The sequence below is a fragment of the Thyridium curvatum genome, assembly GCF_004353045.1.
Source record: "Thyridium curvatum strain D216 chromosome Unknown NODE_96_length_147924_cov_78.899118, whole genome shotgun sequence".
NCBI lineage: Eukaryota > Fungi > Ascomycota > Sordariomycetes > Thyridiales > Thyridiaceae > Thyridium > Thyridium curvatum.
Window position 1 is genome coordinate 27,371 of NW_022156851.1, and position 19,592 is coordinate 46,962.

The window sequence follows — 19,592 nt, forward strand, 5'->3', positions numbered from 1 at the left end:
TGTGGCAAGCCGCGCGTGGTTCATATAGCCAGAGTGTCCAAACGATCAGTTTATGTCCAGTTCTGAGCACCCTACTTGGCCTGGATGTTAAAGAACTCCATGATAACTCGGGTGCGCAAGCCGGGCGCAAAGTAATCATATCCAACAACAACCCCACATTCATCCACGAAGACCGTCACTGGGATCGCACCCTGATACATGATGCTCCACTGGAGTGGCAGACGTCAACTCAAATACCTATGCAAAGTCGTGGAATGGGAGTGCACGGGGGCTTACAGCGGCAACTGGCGAGGGGATGAAGTCTCGCTGCACTAGTCCTTCATACACCGCTCCGGCTTCGATCAGGATGTCCTCCTTGAAAATCGGGTAGTTCGAGTTGACATATCCCCTCCAGACGATCGGCTCAGTCGAGTTGTGGTCGTAGGCCGTCAGCGTGTTGTCCACCAAGCCCGAGTCGGTGACGTTGGAATAGTCAAAGTATGACGATGCAAGCTGTCCCTCGTAGGCTTCGTCTGCTTGCACAAAGCCCTGGGACGGAGAGTTGTAGATGTAGCCCGCCGTGATATGGGACAGATTCGCATTCCTAACACATATGTTAGTCAAGATATTGAACCTTTAATGGTGCCTTCAGGGATGGGGTGAAAGGGTAGATACCACTTGTGCTGCACAAAGTGAGCTTGGTACTCTGCCTTGACAAGTGGTGGCTGCGGCTCTTGGAAGCCGGCAGAAAATACGGTCATCGAATCTGGGAATGGAGGACATCCAGAGGGTGGTGATCGGCAAGGAGTTGCCGCTCCAAGTGCGGTCGCAGCGAGAGCAGTGAGGAGGAGGTTGTAAGAATGCATTGTAAAGGCGGGGCGTAGCAAAGTTCGGTTGAGATGAACTGGTTGATTTGAAATGGATAGATGAAGATGTCTCTGTCAGTTGATACAAGATGTTGAGACATTGTAGCCTCTTTATATAGCATTTGTGCTCGGAGTGCCTGCTTCGATGTTGTCGAGCCACATCCTTGGAGTGCGTTCAATAACTTCCGCTTTGGGACAGTTGACCCACCACTGCCGGAGCTCCTCCGTAGGCGGCAGTCCCGGCGCCGCGTTTGCGGCTGTGCAACACGACACCCAACAAGGCTAGCCCTGAATGAAAACGCGTTCGATAGGGTCCTATTCCGTCCAGGAGAGGGAGAAGCTGACGAACTTGAGAGGCATTGAAGAAAAATGCCAAGGATATCGATTAAAGATAGTTAGGCTGCCATCTTTTGCACACGGGTTCCCCGTGTCCATGTGATGTGTAGATTAAGATTTATACCAGTCTAAAAGAGTCTATTACTTAGGACAAGAGTCTGTGTTGCCAAACTGGTGTGAGCAGTGTGGATTAAAGGTCTCGTTGCCGTACACGTCACCACCGTAGTAGAAATAGCCCTGACTCTCTTCCAACGGAATCTTCTGTATCTCGGTCGCGTTTCCGATGACCCAAACAGTTTGCATACCTGCATTCCCACAACGTCAATTCAGATTCTGGAGATGAAGGATCACGGAGAGATATTTGACCTACCCATCATCATGTGCTGCAGGGTGTGGCAGTGGATGAGCCACACCCCCGGCTGGTCGACCCGGATTCTCCACGCCCGCCAGCCCGCATCGAGACCGGCTTTCGTCGTTGTGATGTATCTGTACAGCATGGACGTGTCTCTCTGGACGGGGTGGTATCCAGCCTTCACAATCTTGACCTCGTTCTCCGTCGCGTTGTAGGTCCCGTTCCCACTGCCGATATCGTAGAAATGCTGCCCGTGAGCGTGAAACGGGCTGGAGACAAAGAGTGTTAGCAAGGCGGCGACTCTAGAAACACAAACGAGCAACTCACTGTACATCGACACCACCTCCGCTGTTGGCAAGAGAGCCGGTGTTCTGAAACACAATCTCCAGCACTTCGCCCACCTTGGCGGGAAAGGCTTTGGTCTTGGGATCCCAGCCGTGATTCTGCATAGCAGCGTCGTAGTCTGGGACTGCCGCATCGCCTCTCTGATATATGTCAACGAGGAGTGGCACATGGGTCACGTTGTCTGTATACGAGAGGTTCGCCATCTTCCAGATCCACTGCTTAGTCTCGTTGCTGATCATTTGGCGGGCGTCAAGAATAACACGGCGAGTGACCTCCGCAAGGGAGGGGAAGTTGGGATCAGGATGCAGAGGCTGGAGCGTGTACTCTCCCCAGTCATAGGTGGCGTTGGGCAGACGCAAGACCGGCTCGGTGGGCAAGCTCGGCAGGCGGGCGCACTTTTCGTACCGCAGTATACCGTATCCGCGATACGAAGACGGCCTGTCTTTTGTCTCGAACTGAATAAAGTAGGACGACTTGCCCTCCGCTTTGAGCTCCTCCTTGGTCTTGGTCTTGAACAGAACGTCATACCTCTGGCCGGATCCAAGCTGGATTCTGTCGAATGATGCTGGCCGTGTCCACTGCCCTCCATCGACCTGGATGACACTCAGGTTGCTGTGGCCTTCGAAACCGATGCTCGTATGTGACAGACTCGTGGAACCGATGAAGCGGAAGCGATACGTCTTTCCTGGCTGCACGTCGATCACCGGCGGCTCGCAGGCGCCTTTGTCCGTTTCGTTGGCAGTGTGCCCAATGCCAATCCCCTTCCCGTTGAGAAGGACAGCATTGGTCTCCCCTCCAAAGACAAACGGGACACCCACCAGACCGGCCTCGAGAACCTCGTCCGTCTTGTTGAAGTAGTCGTTCCAGAACAGGATGCGCTCCTCGTCGTAGTCGTAGGGCGGCTTCGCGCAGTCGTCGACAATCAGTGCGCCGGAAGCCGTAAGGGCTTGCATGCCGATGTGCGAGTGATAGAAATAGGTGCCGGCATCGTCCAGCTCCGTCTCCACCTCGTAGTCAAAGAAGTGCTTGGCCTTGATGGGCCACTGCGAAGCCTGCGGGCTGCCGTCGGAGAAGTGGGCAAACCTCTGCGCAAGGCCGTGCCAGTGCTGGATGGGATGTGTGTTAGTCAACTCGACTGTGTCATCAACAATATCATCAACAATATCATCAACAATATCATCAACAATATCATCAACAATATCGGTTTTGGCGCACCATTGTCAGGTTGCTATCGCTCATGTCATTGTACACCCGGATCCATGTCGACTTTCCGGGCTTGAGGCGCAGCGTCGGACCGGGAGACGTGCCGTTGATGACCACGGACATGCGGTGCTCACAGGCCACTGAGATGTTCTGCTTCGTGACTCGCAGTACATGGTCGGGCACGAAGGTTTCGTCGTGGGTAACCAACTCGCCCTTCGCAACACCAAGCATGCACCCATAAAGAGCAGAAATAACGCTGAAGGCCCTCATCATGGAATGCTCTCGGCTGTCACCCAAAGGCTAAAGGTGCCAAGCAAGATGGAAATCTGGGACCGAAAGCGCCGCCGGCCAAGCATCCATACATATGTAGGTTCTGCCCGTTCAATTGAACGACCCTGCAGACGGGGCTGTCGGGGTCTGACTAAAGTCTAATATGTCGTCATGACAGGCCTCGACTTGTACGAGTTGTCCTGGCAGTTCAACGGCCTGCAACGCTAATGCGCGAGTCGCTTCTAATCTTAGTACCGAAATGGCCTGGGATACCGGTATTTCCTTCAATTGGGCATCCGGGGGATGATCGCAATGCCCAACCAGGCTGATGCGGACCAGCACCGAGCTAAAATCTCACGACCAGGCCTGCTTCCCTGCTGGCATAGCCCGCGATGCGCGATAGCTAACGTTCCTTGTAGTGGCCACTGGCTATCAGGGAGGCTGAGCTTATTCTTCCTGCTTGAGAGCTGACTTGGCTTAGGTGCTGATCTGCCGGCACATCGCCTCCTTCGCAGAAACTTGGTTGGTATGGCAGAGCTACCGGCTCGTCGCTAAAGAGAGAGAAATGACTTAAAAAGCAGCTCGAATGACAGCAGGTTGATTGTCGTCACTGCATCTCGGCCGACAAGATCTCCGGTAGTCATCTTGAATGGGTCTCTCCGTAGAGTTGTGCTCCCGGGTTTCGGTCTCGCTACGGCCAGGGCCGGCTTTAGCGGAGTAGTGGAGCACTGAAGACCAGTCAAAGGCTGGATTCCTCCGCGGCGGGGTTGGAAGGCTGGCCAACTACTGGGCCGGTTGAGAGCTCCCCGATGGTATTTCAGTCATATGACAAGCTGGGATGGCTTTGTGGACGAGAAATAAAGCAAGACACTCTGGCCATACTGACTTGCGAGGCCGACTTCCTCAAGGAAGTTGACCCTAGAGCTGATTAATCAACTGGGCCAGACCTGAGAGCATCGAACGGTAGTTAACTACTTGCCAAGCTGCTGCGAAGGCAAACCTCGGTGCTCTTTATCACCGCGGAGAAGCATCCTGGCCTGCTCGAAACTTCTTGTCGCAGGAGCAGGCTCCGACTCCCAGGCACGGATGCAATGTGGGAGAAGTGAAGAAGTGCCTTACAGAAGAGCTGTGTTGATGCGATTTTGATCTGCCTGGCACAACATGATTTGGGTTGAAAATACGTGAGTGACCCCAGCGACAACACACCCAGGCATTCAACAGTGATGGGCAGAGAAGATTCGCTCGCCGTATTTACAGCAAGAACATCCACTCGGTCTTATTTATTGATCTCTTTAGCTTTGAAGCTTTGCAAATACCAACTCGGCTCGTAACAATGTGAACCCACTCGCCCACCCGTCACGCAGCAAACCCTATTTTCAATTTCATGACCGAGTGTTTCAGCTTCCAGGTACCAACTGCGCGCCAGGTGCCGCGTGCTGCGGATGGACGGAAGGACAGCAAGAAAATCATGATTTTGAACTATGACCTCACAAAAGAAGACGTGATGCGAAACGTGGTTCCATCCCAGACACACACACGCACACACCCATCCATCTCGGTCGAGGGCTCGTCTCGCACCGCAAACTGACAATGCCCCAAACCTAATTGGCCCCTTCGCTTGTCAGCAGGTCCGGGCCGTCCAAGCAATCCTTGCATCAGATCAACCTTCATCCACACCTCCCCTCACTGAACGGACTGGATCCCCCGGATGCGGCGGGAAGGATTGCGACCTTGTTCTAGAAAATGCGAACACTTCCCCGCATCTCTTCAAACCTGCTTTCGCGTCGCCATCCTGTTTTACCACACAACATCTCGACCTCTCTCGTTCTTCGCCCTCGAAGAGACCAAAGTATCCAGAGAGTTCAGTATATTCGTCGACGCGCAGCACAACGTGTTCCGCCCTTGGTTCATCTTTGAAGTCATAAAATTCTCTATATCATATCTAAAAAGTCTAGAACTCGCCCTCTTTTTTCGTCATGGAGCGCCAGCTTTCGTTGTCCGCCCCGCTCACTACAAGGCAACTCGACCTCACAGTCGACAATAGGATCAAACCCGACGGCCTTCAGCAACAACAAGACCAAACTCTTCCAACATAGCCCCAACGCTATGCCTCACCGCGACTATGGCAAGACGACAGCCTGACCAGCTTTACACGCAAGCGACACAACACTCATAAGAACGCTAGACTATTCCCTCGGCACACCATCAAAAACGAGAGCATCTCAAGCCTTGGGAGCGGGGATGCGGGCGGGCGGCTGGCCCAGACCGTTGTGGTTGCGGAAGAACAGGACACCCTTGCCCTTGCCCTCGGCCTCGGCGCTGGGCTCGACCCACTGGCACATGCGGGCCGCCTTCCACATCGACTTGATGAAGCCGATGGGGCCCTCCTTGACATCGGAGCGGTAGTGCTTGCCCATGACGGGCTTGATGGCCTCCGAGGCCTCGTCGGCGTTGTAGAAGGGGATGCTGCTGACATAGTGGTGCAGGACGTGCGTCTCGATGATGCCGTGGAAGATGTGGCGTCCGATGAAGCCAAACTCGCGGTCAATGGTGGCAGCGGCGCCGCGGACAAAGTTCCACTCGTCGGCGGTGTAGTGAGGCAGCGAGGGGTCGGTGTGCTGGAGGAAGGTAATAGCAACTGCAACAGGAAACCATATTAGCAACCGCTCTTCTGACCCAGTCGTGCTACAGAGGCGCTCTCCCGATCCAACGGACCCGACACTGCACAGAAATGACTCCAGCCCATTCCCGCCGATACACGACTCCCAGGCGACGGAAGTATATACAAGCAACGAAAGAGATGGCACTTACCGAGCCAGTGGTGAACCCAGAGATAGGGGATGAAGTACCAGACGAGCAGGTTGGTCCATCCAAAGTTGCGGCCGAGGTAGACGAGGCCAGAGATGGTCAGGGCAATGCCAATGTCGCTCAGGACGATCAGCTTGGCGTCCTTCTCCTCGTACAGGGGGCTGCGAGGGTCAAAGTGGTTGACGCCACCGCCGAAGCCGTTCTTCTTGCCCTTGCCACGGCCCTCGCGCTGCCTCTCGTGGTAGTTGTGGCCGGTGACATTGGTCATGATGTAGTTCTGCCAGCCGATGAGCTGCTGGCCGACCAGGTGGATGAGGGTGTAGATGGGGGTCTCCTCGGTCAGCTCAGCGAGCTCGTGGGCGAGCTTGCCGATGCGAGTGGCGTGTTGCTCGCGGGTGCGGGGAACGAAGACCATGTCCCTCTCCATGTTGCCGGTGGCCTTGTGGTGCTTGCTGTGAGAGATCTGCCAGCTGAAGTAGGGGACGAGCAGAGCCGAGTGCAAAACCCAGCCGACAAAGTTGTTGAGCTTGGTGGAGGGGGAGAAGGCGCCGTGGCCGCACTCGTGGGCGAGGACCCAGGCACCGGTGCCGAAGAGACCCTGGAGGACGGTGTAGAGGGCCCAGAGACCGGCGCGGAGAGGGGTCGAGGGGATGTACTCGGGTCGCACATAGGTGTGGAAGATGTAGAAGGTGGTGCCGAGGTACAAGAGGTCGCGGGCGACATAGGCCAGACTGCGAACGGCGGAGCGCTCGAAGCAGTGCTTGGGGATGGCATCGCGGATGTCCTTGATTGTGTAGTCGGGGACCTCGAACACGTTGCCGTAGGTGTCGATCAGCTTGCCGTACGTCTCCTTGGCGGGCAGGGCGTCCATGGACGACAGCGAGGACAGCGAGGTGCTGGATGCCGAATGCCTGGGCGAGTCGACGGGGGAGTGGACGGCGGTAGAGGGCGACGAGATGTCCGACTCGGTCGTGTTGGAAGTCATGGTGCGTCGCAGGGCCGGGTTTTTGGCCTGGGCGACGCCGCTGGCGGTGGTTGCGGCAGGCATTCTGGGCAACAGGTTGTGAATATGGTGCCTTCTTCTATTGGTGTTGTTCTTGTTGAGACGAGGCGAGAGACTGGGACCGAACTGGATCAGTCGCCTTCTTCCGAACCGAGCTCAGCTGTGGTCCTGGGAATGTTCTCCAAGGGAATTGAGAAGAAGAAGGGTGAATGAGGACGAGGACGGCTTTCAATACTGCCGGAGTGCTGCAAGTCGCTGGTCGAGCTGGAGGGGGAAGGGAGATTTCAGACGAGAAGGAGGGCAGAGGCTGGCAGGGCAGACGGAGCTATAAAAACGGAAAGAGAAAGAGAGAGGCGAGAGCTGTGTGGAGACACACGCAGAAGAATGGTGGACTGTGTCAGGATGAAAACGGGCGGGAGAGGTGCCAGGTAAGGACTAAGGTACGGTAGGTATGTAAAGTAGGTAATGTAAGTAGGTGGTAGGTCTGTCTCCTCTCTCTCCGTGCGTGTGCTTTGTGTGAAAGAGGGTGTTAGTCTTGCCGTCTAATCTTCCGAGAGTGTGTGGGCATCAAAGATCACTGCAGGAGTAACGACTACAAGTAGTTACTCCAGTTGGTCTGGGTCGGCGTTGTGCTGTGGGATTTTTTCTTGCATGTTCTTTTTTGGAGGTACCGCAAAAGAAATGCCATCAATGGATCCATGAATGTCATGGCCAGGCAGGTCCGATGCCAGGCAATACCACCCAGGTCGGCACGGTATGTACCCTCCAACCTACCTGCCCAGTGCAATGCCCGCGGCTCTCCTCTCCTCCTTTCATCCCTCTCTCGGTCCCCTGATTTTTTTCGTTGGGGTGGAAAACGAGTTACAGCCGGGGGCCGGCGCCACCAGGGGTTGGATCGAGACGGTCAGAGGCAAGGCAGGTACCTGGGCTGCCCCGCCAAGCCTGCTGTCCGGCCCAGGTATCTCGCCGCTCCACTGACCGCCCCGACGAGCTCAACGCCTAAAAGTCGGGCGACTGCTTCAGAAGGGTCGTTCGATATATGGTCTGCTGCTGGCATTGCCATCGCTCGCTCACCTCGAGCTTCGCGCCATGGCAAATTTGCCTCCAGTCGCCGGTGATCATCCGGGATTTGTCCTCGTCTCCCCGGTCTAGGACTCGGTGTCTGATGATTCCTAGTTGCACTCACAGAAAGCCCGCTCTTGTTCGGGGCCATTGGTCATGGTGTACCGAGTACTTGTAGGTAGTTACTGCTTGTTCTCCCCAAAGCAACCGGCTCAGCTGTCCAGATCCAGCCAGGGCGTACGTCTCACCTATCATGGCCAAAGTTTACCCCGTATTCTGAGCCTGGTGCACCTGTAAATTACCCTTGGTGTACTACCTTAACCACCATGGCCAGTAGGTAAGGTACCTACTTCCGTGGACGGCGGTACCTAAGGTAGGTAGGCCAGGCGGTGTGCTGCTTTCCTTCTCCGCCCGACCAGGAGTTGGTGGTACCACATGGAACCATCGGTAGTGGACTTGGAGATCATCCACAGCGATGCCCACACTGTCCCCAGGACCTTCAAGAAGTCTTGGAAGATCTCATACTCCCGTGTCTAGTTGTACTTGTACGGGACGTACAAACAAGGGACAGTTCGGCAGGCCCGTGGAAAGGGCTTGTCCTCTCACTCCTGAAAAGAGGGACTAGACCATCCGCGATTCAAGGGTGCTGCAAATACGGCCAGGGCTTGGACTATTTCACATGTGAGACGGAAATTTCTTTATTCACGGAGCAAAAAAAAAAGAAAAAAAAGTTGGGTAGTGAACGGCGGATGGGCTAAAGGCGGCTCCCGTTTTCCCTGACAGGACAAACATGTGGCAGGACAGGGGGTGCTTCGGGGACCTGGCCCAGAAGCTACTTGGACCCTTCCAGGCGCTAAAACGGGCTAGAGGCTGGTCCAAGCCAGAGCTGCGTGTCGATCATGGTGCATTGGTGGTGGGCATTGATGTGCCATTGCGAATCAGGGAGCGCTGCAGATGGTGCTGGTGCGCGGCATTGACCAATCCTCACTGATAGCTCTGGTACGCTTGTCGCCAAGGATGGCATAACTAACTACCCTCAGCAGAGATCTGTTGCCGTGTCTCTCGCCAAGCTTGCCTCTTGGAGATGGAGATCTTTGATAAATACTCCGTACTTGTAAAGGCTGAGCAGGGATCAGCTGTGGGCCAAGCAAGATCCCACGCGCTTGTGCGTCTTGGTACCCTTGGTGAGTTAGGTACCCCTCCTCAGGTACCCGTACCGCACTTGGCTCAACAGCCTGTTACCGGTAACTCCTGGTTCTGTTGCTGCTTTTGCTGCTGTGGGGAAGCCCTCCGATGACCGTTCCGGCTGTGAGGAAAGGTAGGCTGGTAGGGTTGCTTCCCACTCTGTACCGGAACCAGCGCATCAATTACGAACACAGGCAGGCGCTGCGTGGTCTGGCTGCTTCCAGCTAAGCTGGCAACCACTTGTCCACTGAATAGACGTGCATACAGGGGGACACCTATCGTCGTGATCGAATGGCTTGCGACTTGGTAGGTAGCTGATTAGAGTGGAAATGAGGGTTCGGGCAGTGCCGAATTCATGGATGGCAAAATGCTGTGGGGTAGCATTGCATTTGATATTTGATGCTGGGAGGAGGTACGGAGGAAGTACGTCTGCCCAAGAGAGCGCCAATGTACTTGTAAAAGAAAAGAGCTGGCAGGCTGGGATGGGCAATTCCAGTCCTTCTCGCGTTCGGTTCGCACGTGAATGGATGTGCACACATGTGGTCCGACGCATGCGTTTCTGTTGGGGCTCGGCTGCTCCTGAGTTTTTTTTTTTGTTGAGGTTTGAAGCGGAAGGGGCCCCTGCTCTTGCCTCTCCAAGCTGTCCCCGCTACAAGGCTTGGCAGGTGTGGGCGCGCGGGCGGAAGGACAGAGGGCGAGCCTGCCGCTTATTGGACGACTTCGGCGAAGAAGAGCATTTGGTACCTGGAAAGGGCAAAACGGCTAGGGAGTTGGTACCTAGTCTCTGAAACTTGAGAAGGGACGGAGATCAAAAAGATGGAGCTGGACGGGGAAGCCAGGATCACATGCCGTCCAATCAGAGGCTTCCCATCTCAATCAGCGTGCCTCTTTCCGTTCAGCGCCAGCCACTGACGTGCAGTGCAAAGAAGGTATTATCTTCCAGCTGTCAAAGCTCCAGGATTACAGTGATTACAGCTGTAAGCTGGATCACCTGCAGACAGTTGTTCAGTTCAAGTGATGGGCCTGGTGGCATATCAAATCGTGAGCCAACACGGCCCAGAGCGAGACCAGAGCACATCATCCTACCAATCGCGAACGGTCGGTCAAGCAGGTCTCTCTTTTCTTCTCTTGAACTGTTCTAGCAAACCAGGCACTCTTCTCCGACCCTACCATACAACATACAATCTAGCAAACTTTCACATGCCCGGCCTCGAGGCGACCTGATCTGCACATGCCCAACACCGATACCATCACCTTTTCTCGTGTATACGAAGCAGGCTTGATATCCTTGTGCCAGCCTCGCTCCCATGTTCTTATCACCATCGCAGGTGCGTCCTCTGCCCGCCTATCCCTTTCCCCGGCTTAGCAACTTCGATGCGCGACAGGGCGGGAAGCTCAGGGTCCGAATCCTCGCCATGAGCTGTCTGATCTCTGCCACCGCTCCTGGACATGTCTCGGAGCTGGCGTAGGATCTGCTCGTTGCACTGCATTAGCCGCTCGTTGGACCGCTTCAGCTCCTGCATCTTCTCGTCGGTCGCATGCTTGAACTCCATGACTTGGTGCCGCATTGTCAAGGACGCAGGGAGCATCGTCTGCGCCCTCTCGTGCCTCGGCCTCGCCGGTGACTGATGCGTGTTTCTCGTCGGCGACGATGACGGCAGTGGTGATGGGCGCGTTGATCCTGTCCCCCTCCCCGTCAAGCGCTGTCTTCCCGCACCCTGGCCGCCTCGCTCGTGCTGAGAATGCCATCTCCACTGGGAACCGCCTGCACGCGAAGATGCCGCCGATGCAGGTGGCGTTGCCCATGTGCTCTGTCTTGTGTAGCGTGATGTGCGCCGGTGGCTTAACGCTACTAACCTAGCTACCTCTACTCCGCTTCTCTCTGAGCTGGTCCCGCGCGGGGTCATGGCTTGTGTTGTTGCAGGGGATCCCATCCCCGGAGTCCTTGCCGTGTACGGTTCATCTGTCCGTTGCCTTTTCCACGCTCTTTCGTTGGGTGAGACAGTTGTACTGTACCGCCGCTTTTGTGACATGCTCCGCGGGCCTGTTGGGATAGGCGTTGGCGTCACGAACATGCCGGGGCTGTGGCCAAGGTCAACGCTTCGCGCATAATGATAGCGTCCGGCCTGGCCAGGGCTAGGTGAGGTGCTCCAACTCGTCGACGGCTCCGAGAGACTACCACCCTCGGCGGCCGGAGGTGATGGTAGCGGTACAAACGACGGCGGCGACGACACTCCCAACACGTCCGAGTTGCATCCCGTTGGAGCAGCGCCATCTTTCCGTGTAAGTGCGTGCGCCTCCTCCTCCTCCTCCTCCAGAATACTTCCGGCCGCTGTGGTCTCCTCCGAGTGTAGCACCGGGGATGCTTCTTGTTCCTCATTGTTGATAGATTCACGCCTCCCAGAAGACCTTTTGGGCTTCTTTGCCTTTTTCTTTTTGTCTTTCTTTCGCTTGCGTTGGCCAACCGAATCCTCTTCGCCGAGCCCTGGTTCGTGATCATCCGCAGCCGCGCCATGCGGTGTGTTTGCTTCAGATTGTGTCGTCGAATCCGAGTTCGCTGCATTCGTGCGAGATTCCTGGTCGCCGTCGCCCGTGTCCTGGTCCTCATCTCGGCTGTTCAGGACACCATCCGCCAGGTCTCCTACACTGGTCCGCAGGACTCTGCTTTCTCTCAAGCCCAGCGCGGCGGCAAGCTCTAGAATTGTCCGCCCTAGGCCTGGATTGTTTCGCGGGACCGCATCGAGGGATGCTCGTCTCTGAATCACCACCAGCCTCAACAGACTCCGGACACGTTCGTCATCGTCAAGAAAGGGGTCATTCACCGTGGCCAGATCCGTTTCCACAGCGTTCCGAATAGATTTGCTCCATAACTGCATGTCGAAGGTGGCCGGACCGGATGCCGAAGTACCCTTTTCGGATGGCATACGGTAATCTAGGCGCTGCTCGTGCCTTGCCATGATAGCCTCCCATCGATGAACCGATTCCCGAAGATCTTGAGTGAAATTGTCGCCTCCAGGCTTCCGGCTCATACGTATCAGCACCTCGGTCATTCGCCGCTTCAGGAGGGCTGCAGGGAAGGCCCAGCCCAGCTGATCTGTTACGCGGTTTGCCATCCGGCCCCAGAAGCAAGAGCACTGCCTTGAGCAAAACCCGTGTTGAAGGCAGTCCTTGGCATAGTCGGCTTCGTGCTCAATGAGAATTCGCAAGATTGCTGCTCTCTGAATATTGTTCAGTCGTTTGATCGAGCATCCATCAGTGTTGTCCGCGCCATCACCGATTGGCTCGGATTCGCACGAGTCCAGCACAGTTTGCGGATCACTTTCAGCGGACTGCCCGAAGAACCTCTCCGAACTCGAGCCTCCCGGCGTAGGACCTTGGCGTGTTGTCTGGTGACGGCCGTCACCTTTCAATCGGGAGCAGGATTGACTGTGTCGCCCCTCCGGCCCAGAATCCTCTTGTTGCAATGCTCCCCTCGCATGCCTCGTCTCAGTATTCCGGCGTCGCGGATGCGGTGATGATTGTCCAGGCAGGCTCCGGGACATTCTGGCTTGGGCGTTACCCGTAGCTTGCGAGCACTATGAATGGATTAGTGACACGGCACTGAGAAACTCCCGGGTGAATCTATCAGAGCGTACTGGAGGTGTGGCCTTGGACATAGTGAATTTGTTGTCTGATCTGGGCCCTTTGGAAACGGCTCTCTTCCTGCCTCGAGACTCCGGGTAGCTCCCATCAGGGGCACTTCGAGAACTTCGGCGAGGCATGTCTTCACTAGATCTGGATCTTCGACGACGCTGCGAGGCCATGACAATTTGAACCCGAATTAACGGATGAACCGATCGCACGAAGAGAAAGGGATTTGAAAGGGATTGAGAGGATGAATTGTGAGGAAGATGGATGTGATAGGAAATTCATGGGCTCCGGGAAGAGATTTGCGAGGCCACGCTTCTGGCATCAGACGCGTCTTTTCACCGCCCTGGGCGCGTTGATAAAATTTCCCTTCCTTTTTCTCGAGACTTGCAATCCTTGTCCTCGTGGCTGATACTGCTGCGGGCTTCCAGCTCCAGGGTCGTGGTTCATTTCGTGGCGACTAGGATGCGCCTTGCAAGCTTCTGGTGCACTTTGCTTATTCTGCCCCTGGACCGTCCGTCGTGCAGGAAGGCTGCTTGTTTGAGGATTGAGGTACCTTGTAACTAAGGTTGTGGCAGCACAAGAGAACAGTCAAGAAGATGAATGCATAATTGGGAATAAGTTATGCACCATGTGGCTATTCTCGGACGCATTATCTTCCCTGCAAATATTGTGATCTAAGCGCATTTGCATATCCTGGCATGTATTTCAGACAAATGCTCTTACTAAATACGCCTTTGATAAATCTATGTTTTCACTTTGAGCGCAAAAATGGCTTATCAGCTATTCTAGGCTGAACTCATCTGGAGACGTAAGATAGTGCGAGCCATGGACAATCCTTTCTCTATTACATCTAGCTAATACTACTTTCAAGTTGCAATTTTGGTCTAGTCAAACTATGCAGGGCTCAAATACTGGCTGCAATATATGAGTTCAAGTTCAGAAAGCCTCCTCCCCAGTTGCGGATCTAGATCTGGTGTCGAAACATCTCGGTGGCGTCGCGTATTCCTCGGGGTCGGACGTAAGGACACTGCTCGGCTGGGTGCATAGTCGGAGGAAGCATCCTCGTCTTCTGAAGTATCGGAGTCAGAAGAGAAAAAGCCATCGCCCTCCGGCGAACCCACTTCTGGCGAATGTATCGAGGCAGAAGCTGACGTGGTAACCGAGCGCGAGTCTGAAGGTGATCTCACCTCTCGAGCTGTTCGGCAGAAGTCTGGTCTCTCCAAGGCAGCTCTGACGATATCATGGTCACCGCTGATAGTGAACTCGCATATCTCCATCATCTCTCGCAATAGTCGGTCGGGAGAGCTCTGGTACGCCGTCAAGACATCCGTCGTGATGGACTTTGCAAATCTAACAAGCATGTCCGAGATGTAGACGGTGAACGAGGGGCCGCAATTCGCGACCTGCCGGTGAGTCTCCCTCCGGAGACAGAGCTCGTGCCACCGATCAACTGCCTGGCTGAGCTCCAAATTCATGGATGATGACTCTGGCGGAGATCCGAGTCGGTGGAGCTCCCCGCGAAGTCGACGGTCCAGAACGAGATCACCCACCTCCTGGCTTGCCCGCTGCCAACTGAAGTGAAGCTCTGGGTAGCTTCTGTGAAATGTGTCGCTGACGGCCATCCAAAAGGGCTCATCTAGGCTTCCAGGATGCTGCGCCAAGGCAAGAAACTGGTCCTCCTTTTCCATGCAGTACTTGATCAACACTAAATGCTGCTCGGGTGTAAGTCGCTGATCGATGCTGGTCTCAGAGCTTATGGTGGTAGCTTCGGTAGCGGCACGTGCATTCTCAAGAGTCCTGGAGGCCATGCGTCCTTGGAACTAGATCGAGGAAGATGTCAGTCAGGTTCCCATGCATTTGAATGCTGTTCAATACTCACATCACCACGGCTAGATGCCTGGGTGGACTCTGGAGCGGGGAGCTGATTGCATGTGGCCTTCTCGGACGGCGCAACTCCGCTCTTCGACCGAGAAGGGGTGTCAAGCGCGATCGTGTGCTTTTCTTTTGCAGACGGAGGCTGCCTTGACTTTGCTCGGTCAGAGCAGATATCCCTTCCCAGGCCAACCGGCGGCATCTTGACCGGACTGACCGAGGGGCTCTTCTCAATTGATGGAATCGCGACGGATCGATCGCGAAGTCCACGAAGAGGAGGAGACCTAGTGACCGCCAGCGGGGAGGAGGTCTGACTCCAGGACGAGGAAGCCGGAAACCCACGGGGCTTGCTCTGCTTCTGCAGCCGCTCAATCGCCCTCGACGCCTGCGTCTTTGCGTTCAGTCTGCGCGAGGACGGTGCGATGGCCGCCAACGGTCTGGAAGCCGGTCTTGCTGGAGATATGGGCACGGCATAGATGTCCCGCACTGATGAAGTAGACTGTGAAGCCGGGGTCTGATACTGCTGGGGACCAGTGTTCTTCTTCACCGAGGTGTTTGGGAGCGGGAATGAACGTCCTTCACCTTCACGAGGAGGGCGAGAGGACGATGGGCAGGGAGCTGTTCCGACCGTGTTGGTGACGGCCGCAAGGGGCTTCGCGAGTGATCTGATATCGAGAGTCTGGGTGTGTGTGTCCTTGTCAGTAAGGTAAAAGTCCTCCCCTCCTGGACACAACACTTACACGTCTTTTCTTTTGGTCCCCACTCGACTCACGTCGCGGTCGCTTCTTGGATCCGGTTGAATGGCATGCCTCAATATGAGACCCTGTGATGCTCTCGCCCTTGACATGTAGTAATTCCGTGGGCGACATGCTCTTCCGTGGGCCAGCGCCGTCTAGTTCTGGCCATCTCCCACGTGCTCTCCGGCGCTGTATCTCTCGACGAATAGCCTGAGGCGTATCGCGAGACAGGCCGCTCTGCGCTCTGAGGGATGGCTCTCGTAGCTGCTGCTCCAGCCAGGCATTCCTTTGGCCACCACTACTAACGCTCTTGCGTGTCCCGCTGGGAAGAGCCAGAGTCGACGAGTATGTGCCTGCCTCGGGCGAAGGAGATGCCTTGATTAATGAGGACATGCCTTACGCCCTTTTGGTCATGAATGCAAGAGGAGCTTGTCAGCTTGGGATCAAGGGCTCGATTGGATACTCCTCACGAGGAGCCAATATTGAAAGAAAAGACGCCACCCTCCAACAGCACATGCTCTTTGCACGCGAAGTAAGACGGGGCCCTGACGCAGAGACATCGGGACATGGGGATTTCACATTCACGTTTTTAGCTACACAAAATTATCCAGAGCTGCAGAAATAAAACCCCGGGTCAGGGCTAGGGCATCGGCATGCTCTCGGACTGTGCTCTGGGACAAGTCACAGCTGGTCATCATCTGCAGCAAGCCGCGGAGTTAAAGGGGAAACTCGTTCCCAGCAACCCGGTGCCAGGTACCTCCCATACAGTGACTGAGATTGGGCAGCTTCTTTTGGACGACGATCAGGAGGTATTGCAGATTTCAATATGTATATTTGCTTTTTGGCGTCCAGGTTCATGGGACTGCGGCTGAGCGCGTGACCCCCCGGCCCTCGCTGCGCCGTGCGGGAGACCGGGATCAACGGACCGGACCTAGAAATGCACGGTTACGGTTTCCGGTGTCGGGAAAAGGGGGTTTCCAAAAACTCATGGCCATTCCCTGTCTGCTAAAAAGCAATTTGCAGAAAGACTTTTCCACTTTGTTGAGATCCGGCCTCGAGAGCGTCCTGAGTTGGAATGACCCAAGCGCATGCCTGCTATCCCCAGACTCTTTATGAAACTGCGTAAAAGTAAAGGATTATGCAAGATCTGTGTGTGCATGTTCGCCATAACTTTTTCATTGAACGTCAAGATTACGTTTGATTCCTGTCTAATCGTTCCCTTTTGACACCGATGCAAATGGCCGTGATTTACTGGACAACCTCCTCCGACTCCTCGAGCACCTCTTCGACAATCTCCTCGATGACCTTCTCCTCTTCTCCTTGGCTGACGGCCGCAGTCTTGGCCTTGATCAGATCCTCCACAGGGTTCTCGGGCAGGCCCATGGCCTCGCGCTCCTCATCCAGCTCCTCGTCGACCGACTCGCGCCAAGCGTACCATTCGTTGAGGAGGCGGCGGCGCCGGTCCACAACCTCCTGGTCGGCACCAGCGATGCGCTCGGCATCCTCTTGCTCGAACACGCGCGAGTACTCGCGGAGGTTCTTTCGGACAGCCTTCTGCTCCTCCTTAGTCAACAGGCTGGCGGGCCGGGGTCGCCACTGCCACTGCTTGAACTTCTCGATGTGATCCTCCCGTAGTTGCTCGCCCTTGAAGTCGTACAGGTGATAACCATTTTCCATCTACAAATCGCATTGTTAGCGTCAATCAAAACAATCAAAACAATTACAGAAGAGATCCCAAGTGGGGGATAGGTCATGGACGACTTACGCTGTGCTTCCATGCCGAGGCCCAGGTGGCAACGAAACGTCCAGAGGGGTCCCACTCGATGTCGGTGACTCCGTAGTGATCGGCGGTGTTCATGAGCTGCAGGTTGGCAGTCAGGTCCTTGTCTGCCTCGGGCTTCTCGCCCTCAAAGTCGAGGTCGTAGAACTCGAGCTCGGAGCTCTGCTGGTTGTGGACGGTAGCGATCACAACAAAGCGACCCCTTGGCGACCAGTAGATAGCGTTGCTGTTCTTCTTGTCGAGCGTTCGGAGGTGCTTGAAATTGCCAACCGCATTGCCCTTTGCCTTCTCGGGGCAGAAGAAGGATACTGAAGTCTTGGGAGGAACGGCGGTGGCACCGACCGGCTCGGTGGTGGTGATAATGACGAAGCGGTCTCCCTTGGGCTCCCATGCGAAGTTGATGACGGTGTCTTTGATGGTGTCAACAACCTCGACTGGGACACCCTTCTCCTTGACGCGGAAGATCTCAAGCGTTGTCGCTTGCGACTTCTTGGACTTTGAATGCCTGTCCACCTTGACGCACAGGTATGCGGCATCTGACTGCCAGTGCAGCTTGGCATCGCTGACGCTGAAGAGGTTCAACGTACGGACAATCTGCTTCGAAGGGATGCTCATCAGGCCGACCTTGGCCGGATTGCTGCCGATTTCAGGGGTCCAGTAGCAGAAGAGTTGCTCGTAGGTCTTGACTCCCTCCCGCTGGGGCTTTGCCGGTGCCCACTCAAAGTCCATCACACCCTCGATCTTGATGCTGGTCTTGTCGAGCAGGTTCATGCGAGGAAGCTCATAGACGGAGATGGACTGGCCCTGGGTCGACCGAGCGACATATTTATCATCGCTCGACCACTTGAACGCGGGCCACGGCAGCTTGCGCGGGGGCTTCGGTGCGCCTTGCTCATCAACACCGGCGGGGATATCGATGTTGGCGAAGGATCGGAGGGGCTTTCCAGTGGCGATGTCCCAGATAACGTAGTTCTTTCCATCATCGTCGAGCGAGAGAGCGGGGTGGCCTTCCTCTGGGATGGCGATGGGCCGGTTTGACCAAGTGACAAGGTAGTTTTCGAGGGGGGAGAAGGCCACAAGGTTGACGAAGGGGTGGGGAAATCGTCCCAGACGATCCCACTTGGGGCCACCCCAGAGCTGGACACCCTGGATGTGGACTGAGGTAAGGTAGGTGCCGAGGGGCGACCACTGGACGAAACTCTCGGTCCAGTTGGGGCGGTCGACTACGTTTTCCGGGTTGTCCTTCTCGTTGTTCCAGAACACACCGACCTGGTCGCCACGGTACATCACGAACTGGTCTCGGCCACGGCCCGAGGGGTCTGCCATGTATGAACGCAGGTGGTCCGTGGGTGTGAACTCCTCGATCTTTGGCGGGTGGTACTCCTCGTCGACGCGGCCCTCGCGACCATAGCGGTCGATATCCATGAGCTTGTTGACGCGAAGGGTGTGCTTCTTGTCGAGGGGAACCATGTCGAGTTGCCTGACGGCGGCAGCAGCCTCTGCGGGGGACGAGTACTCAACAAACGCGAATCTATGGAAGGAAGTCAGTCAGAAACTGGAATCCTACCAAGCTGTGCCTGTCTCGCACGAGAAGAGACGTCGCTCAAACATACCTCAGGGACTTGCCATCCGGGCCCATGGGCATCTCAACCATATCCTCCCGCGTCCTGCCGACCGTGTTGAGCTTCTTGAGCAGGAACTTGAGCAGCTTGGGCTTCTGCTCCTCGTTGACCTCGGGAAGGCCGTCGATAACGACAAAGGTGTCGAAGCCCTGCTCGAGCTGCACCTCGTACTTGTCGCGCAGGTCCGAGATATCCACCTCATCCTCGTCGAACTCGTCCTCGTCGAGGTCGGCCTCGCGCAGGTGATCAAATGACGGAGCCATATTGGGCGTCTGGGAGAATCGCGGGTGCTGCGATTTTCTGTAGGGGTTGGCAAGACGCTGCTTTGTTGCGAGTGGTGCAATCCCGCGATGCGACCTGCAAAGGGACGAAGTTTTGTGCGGATGTGGGGTTGTTGAAAAAATGCCCCGCTAAGATCTGGTGCTGGCTGTAGGCGGAAAAAAAAAGTTGGAAGGGAGAAAGTTCAAGGGCACAAGTCGCAGAAAACCCGAGAGTTCTGCGCACTCGACAATGCAGAGAGGGCAGTAGATGAATCTAGTCTC

The 19,592-nt window shown here is 55.6% G+C and overlaps 6 protein-coding genes across 6 annotated transcripts; all 6 read right to left on the reverse strand.

Annotated features, from left to right (window-relative positions):
- Positions 1–71: 71 nt before the first annotated feature.
- On the reverse strand, positions 72–845 carry E0L32_011022 (uncharacterized protein; the record flags this gene model as incomplete). Its single annotated transcript, XM_031133705.1, has 3 exons — positions 72–209; positions 277–583; positions 655–845. The coding sequence occupies 3 exons, from the start codon at positions 843–845 to the stop codon at positions 72–74; spliced, it is 636 nt and encodes a 211-aa protein (XP_030988745.1).
- A 477-nt stretch (positions 846–1,322) lies between these two features.
- Positions 1,323–3,351, reverse strand: E0L32_011023 (uncharacterized protein; the record flags this gene model as incomplete). The annotated part of the gene is made up of 4 exons (XM_031133707.1): positions 1,323–1,486; positions 1,552–1,802; positions 1,861–2,984; positions 3,094–3,351. The coding sequence occupies 4 exons, from the start codon at positions 3,349–3,351 to the stop codon at positions 1,323–1,325; spliced, it is 1,797 nt and encodes a 598-aa protein (XP_030988746.1).
- Positions 3,352–5,573: 2,222 nt separating this feature from the next.
- E0L32_011024 (uncharacterized protein) lies at positions 5,574–7,207 on the reverse strand (the record flags this gene model as incomplete). The annotated part of the gene is made up of 2 exons (XM_031133708.1): positions 5,574–5,989; positions 6,163–7,207. 2 exons carry the CDS (start codon positions 7,205–7,207, stop codon positions 5,574–5,576), a joined length of 1,461 nt encoding a protein of 486 aa, XP_030988747.1.
- Positions 7,208–10,804: 3,597 nt separating this feature from the next.
- On the reverse strand, positions 10,805–13,065 carry E0L32_011025 (uncharacterized protein; the record flags this gene model as incomplete). The annotated part of the gene is made up of 3 exons (XM_031133709.1): positions 10,805–11,224; positions 11,275–12,984; positions 13,045–13,065. The coding sequence occupies 3 exons, from the start codon at positions 13,063–13,065 to the stop codon at positions 10,805–10,807; spliced, it is 2,151 nt and encodes a 716-aa protein (XP_030988748.1).
- Positions 13,066–13,932: 867 nt separating this feature from the next.
- Positions 13,933–16,041, reverse strand: E0L32_011026 (uncharacterized protein; the record flags this gene model as incomplete). Its single annotated transcript, XM_031133710.1, has 3 exons — positions 13,933–14,859; positions 14,919–15,590; positions 15,652–16,041. 3 exons carry the CDS (start codon positions 16,039–16,041, stop codon positions 13,933–13,935), a joined length of 1,989 nt encoding a protein of 662 aa, XP_030988749.1.
- An 855-nt stretch (positions 16,042–16,896) lies between these two features.
- On the reverse strand, positions 16,897–19,313 carry E0L32_011027 (uncharacterized protein; the record flags this gene model as incomplete). Its single annotated transcript, XM_031133711.1, has 3 exons — positions 16,897–17,325; positions 17,414–18,959; positions 19,042–19,313. The coding sequence occupies 3 exons, from the start codon at positions 19,311–19,313 to the stop codon at positions 16,897–16,899; spliced, it is 2,247 nt and encodes a 748-aa protein (XP_030988750.1).
- Positions 19,314–19,592: the final 279 nt, after the last annotated feature.